Source organism: Artemia sp. Qi Xiang Cuo, chromosome 19 (genome assembly GCF_049724085.1).
Source record: "Artemia sp. Qi Xiang Cuo chromosome 19, ASM4972408v1, whole genome shotgun sequence".
In the NCBI taxonomy this organism is placed as follows: Eukaryota; Metazoa; Arthropoda; class Branchiopoda; order Anostraca; family Artemiidae; genus Artemia; species Artemia sp. Qi Xiang Cuo.
The window spans coordinates 24,920,268-24,933,034 of NC_142812.1; the positions used below are offsets into that span (position 1 = coordinate 24,920,268).

The 12,767-nt window shown below is 35.8% G+C and overlaps 1 protein-coding gene across 1 annotated transcript in view; it reads left to right on the plus strand.

Annotated features, from left to right (window-relative positions):
- LOC148940644 (organic cation transporter protein) overlaps positions 1-12,767 on the plus strand; it is a 91,057-nt gene that overhangs the window by 56,186 nt on the left and 22,104 nt on the right. The window contains exon 5 of the mRNA XM_089104794.1: positions 6,362-6,795. Within this exon, the coding sequence (XP_088960920.1) occupies positions 6,362-6,795 (434 nt within the window). The remainder of the gene's footprint in view (positions 1-6,361; positions 6,796-12,767) is intronic.

Here is a 12,767-nt window from a genome sequence, read left to right on the forward strand (position 1 = left end):
AGAAAAAGATTGTTAGCTCGAAGAAGGATTTCTTCTCTTAAGATGACTTATCTCCCCCACAAGGAATCATATCCATCAATAAGTTCCTCATTGAATCTATTCAATGCTGAAAATGTTGATGTCAGTGTCAAGTATGGTTACTATGAACAATTTCAACCCCAACAACCCCTCTCGGAGAATATACACTTTCAAATATTTTCCAATGAAGACTATTTCATTGATTTGTCGTCAACATTTATTGATATAAATGTTGTGGTGAAGAACAAGTCAGATAATACAACTCCAAATGCCGGCGATGGTCTCTCCTATGAAAACTGTATTCTACACAACCTATTCAAACAAATTAATGTATTTATTAATGGAACATTGGTGAGCGCTAGCAATAATTTATCAAACTATGCAAGCTACATACAATTTATAATAATGACGCCAAAGGCGTACAAGGAGATGAGAGGACATTCATTGAGCTATGAATATCGAACAGGTGTTGATACTAACGGTGATTTGACTACTGCAGTGACCCGGGATTATTATCTGGTTGGAAAATTAAATCAGGAGATATTCAATATATCCCAATGGCTACCCCCCAATATCAAGATTGACATAAAGTTACAGATGGCACCATCGAATTTCATTTTAGAAAAACACTTCCTGCAGCACCCGATGCAAATGTCATTATCACATCGGCAATTCTCCATATCCGAAAACAACAGGTTATGAGCTATGTTACATTGGCAGTGGAAAATCTAAGAGCCAACGGCAACACCATCATACTTTTTTTCCCCCATACAATCACCACTTAACGTCACATTGCGGCCGGTTCTCGTAGCTATAGTGACTCATCATTTATTAATGGAGAAATCCTATTAAAATTGGCTTTGACCTTTGTGAAGAGTGGCAGTGCTGTTGGATCCTGGACTGAATCCCCCCTTGATTTTAATTTCTTCAATCTATCTAGCCTTGTGTGCAAAGTGAATGGTATTCCACTGTACACTCTATCATTTGACAAAAAATCCTATAGTACTCTGTACGAGTTGACCATGCAATCCCTAGATCATGACTCTCAACTATTTAAAAATGGAATAACCAATTCAATCTTTTCAAAAAACATGGAGTTATTGTTTTGGACCTGTCAGGCACTCAGAATATGAGTATAGCATGAACAAGGAATGTACGTTTAGAGTGTACATTTGCCAATGCTCTGGCTGAGAGTATCACGCTAATATAACTGAGCCAACTTGAAACCTATTGGGAAATCACACCCGACGGCAGCGTTCTACTAGACCTTGCACCATGAACACAAACCAAATAATCGATGTATTTAGTATGGATCCATTAATGTCCCAGTACAAGTCCTAGTGCATAACTTCGGACTTCATTGAAAAAATTCCAAGTGTTAACAATACCCTAATCATTGTTAATAGCAGTTCATCGACTTTGAATATCGGTTATTGGCAATGCATCTGTCAAACTGCCAAGAATATTGAATTTTTTGATCCTCTTGGCCTATTGCATAAATTTTTTGCACCATACATCAGCAACTTTATTGAAAGCAGTGGGAAAACCATTATTCAAAATCAACGAAATGTGCGGGATTTAAAGACTAAGACATGTGGCTTTCATGCACTACTCTTTTTCATGTCCAGATGTCGTGGCTATACCTACAAGCAGTTTCTCAACATCTACGTTGTCTTGCCTCAATTGAACGACTTTCTAGTGGAGAATATACTTACAAATGTATTTGACGTTGATTTTAGTGCCCTAAGAATAAAATTTTCTAAAGATGTATGTTAAATTGTTTATTAAAAAAAAATAATATATATGCATGATAACACGACTTTTCTACTCTTTAGATTTCATCCACTACTAGCTCTTTGTCGACAACAACTAGTGCAGGTAGATTATCTGAATTCGCAGTGTAATGATCATGATGTACTGCCTTGTCAGGGTCACATTTTCTACAATAGAGTGTAACTTCACTCTTGTCATATCTCTTTGTATAGTCAATGATACTATTATCATGCATTCTATAGAATTCACGTGTTTCAATTTGCTTATTTGAAGCTGTTCCATAAACTGTTTCCTCAAGTGTCGAATCACATTCCGTCACAGCCAAATAAAAATCAGTGGGCTTATAATCATAACACCCATTGTCTTCACAACAATGACGTAGAAACCATATTCTCTTGTTGTTCCAACAGTTGAATCGTTGACCTGGTTCCTCCTCCCAGAACAATCTAAAACCACGACAATACCAATCTCGTAGCACTAAACTAAAATCACCCTTAGGATTTTTTCCAGTCACACCGGGATATATATTCTCCCAGTGCTTACATTTATCCTAATGACAATTGTAGCTTAGGTAACCTCTAAGATGAGAGTCGCACACTTCTTCAAGAAAGGAATAACAACCTTTGATTTGTACAGCATATCCTCTATGCACTTTACACGGTTTTCATAATCCACAATTTTCATCATATTCATCAATCATTGTGCAATTATCACATGGTGACCGACTCCCCAGTGAGTACATACATAACGGACATGTATTGAACATTTTGTCATGTGTTGACGCTCTCACTACCACAATGAAACTGAGCTAGCAACATAAAAAATTGTCTGAGATAGAGAGAGAGAGAGGAGTAAATCATACCTGAGCACCATCTTTTACATGAAAAGAAAAGTCCCAATTCTAAAAACTAATGTTTAAAAGCAAATCCACAATATCGTTTTGCAGTGTCGTGATCAATATATCAATAAAATTTGTAAATGCATTTGGATCACATTGCAGAAGCTTCTTGCAATACTCTAATGACCGAAAATCAGTTTTCATTATATCGACAAGTATCCCTCGAGAAACTATCTTCCTTTGAATAGACAACTCTAGAAAATCATCATCTAGAATCAAACGTTTTTCCATAAGAACCAGATTCCTCATGATTCGCTCTTTCTCGAATCTATCCATTTTTGTATAGTCCTAGCTCTCTCACAGCCAACCTCAGACTAACCAGAATTTTTTCTACTCTAAAAAATATACGCTAGTCTACTATAGAAAGAAAATACCATTGATTTAGAAACAATTTTATTGAACATAATTACAATAATAATGACTGATACATTTTGTTTTCATCAATATACTTCGATAGGTCATCCAATGCTGATCAAAGTTTATTTATCTGGAGAATATTTACTTTTTCAGCAAAACATAGCTGCTCCTCTTGCTTAAATTTGCTTAATGATATCACGTATCTGGCATACATAGTGTCCCATTCAAGACATAGTCTACAACCAGCGGTTATTTCCACAGCTACATTAGGTACTCGTGCATCACTGCTGCTGTTGTCGGCTCCATCATTAATCTCCAATAATGTAAATGCACCACTTTTTTCTCTACTAATATCCTCGCAAATAAACTATTCTCTTTGAATTAAATTTTCTTACTAATATGAATTGTAAAGAAAACTATTCCTTTTATTCAAAACCCAATCACCAATCAAGTTATACTCACTCTCTTTGAAAAGGTGCATACAAGATCCAGAATAAAATAGAATTAGCTATACCTCCGAGCAAATCCAGAAGGCCATGTGAGGGAGCTCTGAATCTCTTTGAAAAGGTGTATACAAGGCTCAGAATTCCATAGACAGTTACTACTTACACGCACCACAATTTGAGAATACGGGATTTAAACCCCCTAATGGTGACCATTTACTAAGTTTATCTAGAAATAATTTGCCTTAGAAAGTAATAATAAGTTCGGTAAAGTCCCATAGTCCATTTTGAAAAGTCCCATAAATACCACAGTAGATAAATGTTGACTCCAAGTAGATCTGTCATTTAAATAAAGTCAAATGCATAGAATAAATCAGGCTAATGCAAGGCTCTCATGGTGTCAATGAAGTTAAAAAAGCCGTCAACAAAATTAGTAAACCGTTTTTCTCGTACAACTTTGTTAACTCTATTGCAGTCAGAAAAAAGTTGAACTTTATTTAACTTTTTCAAGAATGTCCGCAATCTCAGCGAATAGCAGAAAACTTTAGGAAAATTTCAAATAAACCACATACAAATAAGTGTCTACATATGTAATAGCGTATAATTGTTTAAACATTTTGCTTGGTAAAACGATAAGGGTTTGACAAAAAATATTTTCATCTAAGCCTTACTTATTAAAAGGAAAAATCATACCTAAGAAGATGGTTTCTCAGCTCTACCTCCCATTAGTTCAATCATTTGCTATGAAAATTGCTCTAAAGTCAAAAAGGTGAACTTCTTGTGTGAGCGGGGCAAACCTTATGATCGCAATATCACGATAACTTTATTAACGTTGATGATGCCTTGGGAACCCTGCATAAGTAATGATAACAGGCTGAAATATCGTCTGATGGGTATAGAACCGAAATGTCAGCATGGATGGGGATTAAAACTTAGTCGCTCTACCGATTTACTAAGCCTCTAAAGTTGAAAAAAATCATACCGATACAAACGTATAGTATAAATTAGCAGGCCTACTATGTTTGTGACCCTTTTCTGAGTCAAAGAGCTGCTGGATTTGATGAATTAATAAGTTTTTTTTTATCATTTTCTGGACAATTTATTTTAATGGCGACTTTATTCAAGGGAAGGAATAAAGCCTCTCTCCCTCCCCTTCTGCACTAGACCCTGATACCTCAAGACCCTAGAATTGAGGAGTAAGAGCATAATTTTATAGATTTATAGAGGTGCGGCAACAAGTGGTAGTTATTGGATCCACGTAGAGGTAATATATTACCTCTACTGTGGTTGGATCCTTGTCAGCACTGCCACTCCGCCGAGTTTTGTTATATTAGGATGTTGCTCAATTCTCAATGGCTGTCCAGATCGTCACTGGGGCTGTAATCACCATTGATTAATATTAAATAAAAAAACAAGTTTTTTTCCACTGAAAGTAAGGAGCAACATTAAAACTTAAAACGAACAGAAATTATTACGTATATGAGGGGGTTTGCCCCATAGTCCATACCTCGCTCTTTACGCTAAGTTCGACTTTTTTTTCCAATTCTTTAAGAATTACCCCTGAATCATAAATGACGTTTAATTAGAATAGAAAGCTCTTTTGAAAGTACTAAAAATAACTGAAAAATTATCCCCGTGGATGAAAAATTATCCCCGTGTTAAATCCCTCCAGCAGCAAATTCCCCAGTCCTTACCCGACAAATGTATGCATACTTCCAAGTAAAAAATACTATACTTAAACAGTGGGCAAATTTTATAACTTAAAGACCTTTTCCCAGGGGCTGTGGAGGGGGGGGGTCGATATCTCCAAAGGTATAGTTATTCAGCCTTTCAACTATGCTGAATAAAATGTGGGAGGGGGCCTAGTTGCCCTCCGATTTTTGGTCACTTAAAAAGGTCACTAGAACTTTTAACTTTCGTTCAAATGAGCCCTTTTCCGTTACAGGACCCCTGGGTCGATACGATCACCCCCGAAAAAAAAATAAATAAATAAACATCCGTCCGTGATCTTTCTTCTGGCAAAAAATAGAAAATTCCACATTTTTGAAGATAGGAGCTTGAAACCTCTACTGTAGGGTTCTCTGATGCGCTGAATATGATGGTGTGAATTTCATGAGGATTCTATAGCTTTTTTGGAAAATCAGGCAAATTTTCTCAGGCTCGTTGTTTTTGATGAGTAAGTATAAACTTAATGAAACTAATATATTTGATATCAGCATAAAAAACCAATTCTTTTGATATATCTAATGGGATAAATATTCCGTTTTTTAGATTTTCGGTCACTATTGAGCCGGGTCGCTCCTTACTTACAGTTCGTTACCACGAACTGTTTGATGCAGTTTTTTCCGTCTTATGTTAATTTTTGTATTCACGCCTAAGCATTATTTTTTCTCGTACAACTTGTTGACGGGCTTGTTTTGGGCTGGCCTATCATAATTGCCCCTAGAATCTTCATATCCCCTTCCACCAAATTTGTGGATAGTTCACTTAACTGGAACTAAGGTTCCATTTACAAACAAAATCTGTAAACGATAATTTATCTGCCCTGTAGGTGCTTAATTCCAGTTCTTAAAAACAAAGAATCATGAATAAAAACTGAATGGCTCAGAATGCTCTGAAGCGAAAAAGATAGCTTATTGCTACCACAAAAAATCGAAATTTCTTGCGACCTGTACAAATTGAAATTGTTAAAACAAAAAATTAAATACTAGGGTTGTCATGGCATAAAAGTAGTTTTTTGATTTTTTTTTTAATATAATGAAACAGTCTCAAGCCTTTTCAGCCTTTACTTCCACATTAGCTTATAATTGTGAAATATTGATAGGAATATTTTAACTAACGAATAAGTAAATTTTGTTTTGATCCATTACAGATGGCTTTTAACCAATGGTCAGACAGAGAAAACAAAACAAATTTTAAAGCGATTTGCGAGGATTAACAATAAGGAAGTTGACGAAAGAGTTTTCAACCAGCTTTGTCTTGCTTCTGAAGAAGCTGCTAGAGACCAAGATCAAAGCCAAGCACCGACGATTTTGGACTTATTAAAAACACCAAGAATGAGAAAAAACTTTATTCTCATCTCAATTCTTTGGATGATAGTAGCAGTTGTGTATGATGGTCATGCAAGAAATACAGCAAATCTTGGGACATCAGTCTACGTCACCTTCAGTATTGCTTCTGCTACAGAACTGCCAGCAGACTTGATTCTTGTTCTGTTCTTAGATAAATGGGGAAGACGAGCACTGGCTTGTGGGACACTGCTAACTGCTGCTGCCTTTAGCCTTGTGACTATTGCAGTACCCCTAGGTGAGCTTTGAATTATATAAATTATGTATGAAAAATATCATTTATGCTGGCTTTTCAGCCTTTTCTGACCTTTGCAATCCGGCAAAACCAATCTACATTGGTTTTCATTTCGGCTGATCAGTAGGCTGCTGTCGAAATACTTCTCCTATTTACGACAGTTCATAAGTGAAAGAAAATTGACGATTTCTACCCTTTAATGCGGAAGCGTAATTGTAATGTTCAAACGTCTTGGTAGTTTTGTACATTTTGAAGCATTCCTATAAGTTTTTTTTTTTTTTTATTGTGAACAGCTAAGATGTATCATGCCTAGAGCATTAGATGCAGCCTTGTAAAGATCAAACAACGGCCCATAATTACCAAAAGCTTATAGATGCATTTTGAAAAAATCTGTCCGATGAGGAAAAAAAATAATATTTAACACTGATACAAGAATGGAAACTATTATTTCGGTTAATATTTATACTAAAGTGCATTGGGAAAGCACATTTATGTAAATTTCGTAAATAAAGCCTGAAACCCCTTGAAAATGGCGTCGGTTCGAAATGAAAAGTGAATCATATTAATCAACATGATCGAAAACCCATCTCAGAAGAATTACGCCCCCCCCCCTTGAACAGCAAGCTCAGTTTTTGCTTGGGATGCAGTGACGTATTTTCTTTTCTTTTTTCCCAGGGGTGATTTATCGATCCTATGACCGTAGAATTTTGGATGAGGGCTCATTTGTAAGGAAGTTGCCATTTTTAGTGCCCTTTTTAGCAAAAAGAAATGCTAAAGCAAGGAGGTGTTTTATATCAATCCGTGCCACTAGACCAGTGATTCCCAGCCTTTTCCAAACCCCATACCCTTTAAAACATTTTCATCGTGGAGTACCCTCTCCCATGTAGAACTATTAACTACCTGTAACGCTTTTAAGAAGTTAGTTTTACTTTCCTTGTCGTCTTAATAAAGACTGAGCTTTACAGGCATGTATTAGATGCACAACGTTATGGGCGTACGTAGCTTCTTCTCTGGGGGGAGGGGCAACCAATTCTGTGATGAAGGGCGGGGGGCTGAAGTTATGTTGGCAGTTCACAAAACCTGTCATTGCCAGCAAGTTCTGTCATACCTATGAAATCTTTATTAATACCCAAAAATCGTAAATCATCAATAAGCTTCAGCATTAATCAATCTTCTTGGATTAGACCTAATCTTTCCAAGACATTATGGATAATTGCTTCTTGTTTTACTTTTATTCCGTTATTCCAGCAGTTTATTTCCAGCTTTTTCAACCATCTACCTTTTTTCGACTACTTTTTTAGCCGTCTACCTTTTTTTAACTGCTTTTTTCAACCATCTGCTTTTTCAACCATCTGCTTTTTCAGCCATATCTAGTGCAAATTTGAAGTTTTCTGTTTTGAACTGTCCTCCTCTGCCCCCCCCCCCCTACGTATGTCTATGCACTAAGTTTATAAACACCAAGCTAATTCACAATGTAAGGTAAACAATACTGAATCTAACAAATTGTTTTTTCAACAAAAGTTACGACAGTACAGGCAAACTAGAGTTTGACCCCAAACAAATTGCAACAGAAATGATTTTTACACTATGTTGTAGAGAAAAAAAGCTGGACAACATATCCAAAATTGCACATTTTAAGTCGACGCAAAACTAGTTTTTGCGTATCGTGTCAGTTTTTTGACTTTTGTAACAAAAAAAATTAAGTTCCGTTAATTATCCGTTTTTCCTCAACTAAGTCGTATTTCCGATGTAAAAAGACGAGTTGGCGCAGAAATGGAGTCAAATTTGGTTCATGGTAAATAAAAAGTCTCATAATCATGAGTATGAGATTTTTACGTTTCTCGTCGTCGTGACCCCCATTTTTTACCAGACCATCTTTTGGCTGGCTAAATTGTTGGTTTTGAGATCTAATAATTAGTTAGCCTGAATCTGATCGTCGTTTGCTCCATCACCTGATGGGTCAGCCTAAAAAAAAGTGATTTCAAGATGTTTATTAAAACACGAAAAAGATTAGAAAAGGGAAATCATCAATGAAACTAATTTTCAGCGGCCGACATTTAAAATCCCTCTGAGAATAAACTATTATCAACACACTGACTAATCTTCACAACTGATAAAAGTATCGAATCAACTTCATGAGCATTTGAAAGACAGAATAAAACTCCAGCTAGTATTCAAAACTTATTCTTTTGATTCAGATATCTAAGCTTCGACGTTCTCCTCATCGTTATACCTTTCGATTCTTGGTGAGTCTCCTCATCAAACATGCTATCCCTTTGCACGTTTTACACGCTGCAGTGCAAGCTAAGCCGTTTTTAAAGCAGCTACATCTCGTTGAGCTACATTCCAGTTGACAGGAGCACTTCACTATTTTCAGAAGCTTTATATATATATATATATATATATATATATATATATATATATATATATATATATATATATATATATATATATATATATATATATATATATATATATATATATATATATATATATATATATATATATATATATATATATATATATATATATATATTAATACAAGTTTGGACAGCCTAACGTTAAGGGCCATCTGTTTGCACAAGATGCTTTTCAGGACGCGATTATCTTCTCAGTAGATGTCTCTATAACAAAAAAAAGATAAACAGTTCTTTGATATAAATTTCCAAGCAGTTTTCTACGTACGGTTGGATACATTAGCTTGCCATTTCAGACTGTAGATCTTCGATTGAAATGATGACAAAAACAAAAATGATCTCTTACCTTTAAATATCAAGTCAATGGGAAAGGAGAACATTCGCAGTGAAACTTTTTTAGCTTGTTAGGTGGCAGATACATCGAATGACTTTTTTGTATCTATAGATGGCAAGATATCAAACACGGACATTAACGTGACATAATAAATGATTACTGGGGATAATTTTCAATTTTGACTTTTTAGGAAAATTCTCAAAGGGGTTCCAGTTCTTTGGGGGATTTTCCGCGGGAGAAACTTTCCATTGGGACATTCGATGGGGAAAGTTTCCTGGGAAAAAAAATTTCACGGAGGGGGGGGGTCTGCATGAATTGAAGAACGATAAGAAATTAAAAACAAAAAAAAGCCTTTTTTTAATGAAAGTAGGCTAAAAAGCAGAATTGTCCAAAGGCAGAATTGTCCGCAAGAAATATTCAGGAGGAAGATTCAGCAGGGGTGGAATTGTCTGTGGGAAGGAGGATCTGACATGGGATGAGCTTTCTAAGAAGGAATTTTCGTGGGGGGGGTCCATGGAGAGAAGAGATGGATTTTTTGGCATTATTTGATAAATGATCAGAAATCAAATGAAAAAACATTTTTTTACAACTAAAAGTAAGGAGCAACATTAAAACTTAAAAATAACAGAAGTTATCCAGTATGAGGAGGGATGCCCCCTCCTCAATACCTCACTCCTTACGCTAAACTTGGAATTTTTGTTCCAGTTCTTTAAGAGCAACTTCTGAAACACAAGAGCCGTTTAATTAGAGCAAGAAGCTTTCATAAAACACAATAAATTAGGTGTGAAAAGCGAGATATTGAGGAGGGGTTAGCCCCCTCATATACTGCACAGTTTCTGGTTTTTTTAAAATTGTAGTGTCGCTCTCTACTTTTTGACAAAACCAAGAGTTAACGTGAGCAAAAACTGATCAAAAATATCGAAATCGATGCATCGAGTATCGAATATCGAAAGTAAAAATATGCATATATTATTTAATCAAATTGTCGCCCAACACTAGAACAAGACACCAAGAAGTAGAACGAAGATTATTGTGTTGAGGGAAACAAAGGAAGAGAAAACTTTGATATTTTTGCATACAAAGGTAATGTAAATGGTGTAGTTGCCTTCTGTGCGTTAGCTGGTCTTCTAAACGAACCAACCATAATTTATCAGCCCACTTATTTTTTCTTCTTTTTTTTACCAACAATCGACGAATTGGTGGACAATAAGTGTTAAAAGAAACATGTCAAATGAAAATAAAAAAGTGCATATTGATGAATATGAAAAGGGTTTTCTAGTAGACACTACATCAGGTTAATTTTATTTTTGGGCTCAGCTCATCATTTTATGTCAGAATAGTTGCCTTCTGATAGTATGGTGAAAAAGAGGTCACAACGATGAGAAGGGTAAAAGATTGTCCGAATTGAGTAATAAGTCGTACGTCTTTTTGAAAGGTCAACCTTTCGAAAAATTCTGAAAAATTTCCACTGACTCTTAATGAAGCAGAATTCCCAAAATTGAAATTTCTATATCATTGACTCAATCTTTCCCAACTTCTTCAACTGTTCATTGATTCAACCGTTCTTTAATCCTACATTGAGTTTATTATTTTCTTTTAAAAAAATGTCACTTGAGTAGGCAAACTGCTGAACCTAATTACAATCATGGAACTCTGAAGTCAACAGAGAAGATTGACTTTTAAAAAAGACGTACGGCTTATTACTCAATTCGGAAAATCTTGGGAGTGCTTTTCCTTGATATAGCCATCACACTTTTTCATGCACATTGTCATTCAAATATCTTGCGATTGCAAGCAAAACTTAAAAACTCGATACATCAGTGCTTACATACGCTTGAATCGAGAAGAAGGGTCTTGTTTTTTCTAACGTAGATTCAATGTTTTCTAACCTGTCGCTAATTCTCCTAGAAACTATATTGTCTGATCAGGGGATTTTCTTTATCTTGCTTGCATGTTCTTCACCCAACATACACTTGACGGAATCTTTAATGCAATCAGAAATCAAATTTTCAGCAACTGTATGGGTTTCTACAGTGTTTGGCAATATTTATGATAAATAATTCTGTATGATATTTCTGCTGTATTATCTTTATCTTTGTTTGTTGATTGAAAAAATGAAGTGACGTTGGGGTCTTTTGATGGTCTTTGGGAAAAAGCTCGTCTTTTGGTTTATAATTAGGGCATTTTGCAGATGTCACGTTAGCAGAGAAGGTTTCATACATCCATTTAAGAACAAGTCTCTACATACAACACATGATCGTTTCTGACGGTCATCATCAACCGCGAATGAGAATCTGTACATGAGATATTCCTCACAATATTTTCTTTGTTTGCAGGCAACGCATTGACATTTCGGGTTCTTTTAATAGAAGCCGACTTAGCACTTACATTACTTACGAGTACAATACTGTCCGTTGATCCACTCACTTCTGATTGCGATTGTTAACTAGAGTGGTTTGAACTGTTCTTTGCTGATGCTGCCAACTCACCCTCCTAGATGTCTCTGACGGTATCAGAGGTCCCAAATGTTCCAGTTTTAAACCACTTATCTATTTAAACGCAAACACAATTACTCGGCATCTGGGCTTGTATTTACAACCACAACAACAAAAATGAATAAAACAACAGTAGAAAAGTAGCTAATAATTGTAATAATTAGACAAGTTACAAGTTACTCGCTTCAAAACGAACAAGATAGTATTGGTTGATATTGGATATCGATATCAATTTATCGGACAGACTATCGATATCGAATATCGAAACATAAATATCGATATCGAAAATGATATTTGGATATTTTCGTTTTTTTCTCGTATCTACCGGTGAACGTCCTACAGAAAACATCCATGACAGAGAATCGTTTCGCAAATATCCGAGAAGAAGGAGAAAATTGTCTTCAATCCATTGATTCATACAGGCTAATATATAGCATACATAGCTGTATCGTATCCATAAGTGGCAGAGCTTGTTCTCAAACTCAGACTACGTTTAGTGAGGGTGGACTCTCAAATGTTGCTGAGGACCTCCAAAAGGCTTGGCGAGATAAAATGCCTTCTAGGCTTATAGGTCTTGTTGAGATCACACTCGTCACGATTGCCGCATACCTCGATTTGGCCGTTCTGGGATCTCTATCAACAGACGCAAGGGCCGTGACAGTCCCTCTGATTCAGCCACTACAAAACCAACCCAGTTTGTGGGGATCACCTGACAAAGTTTAACTAGTC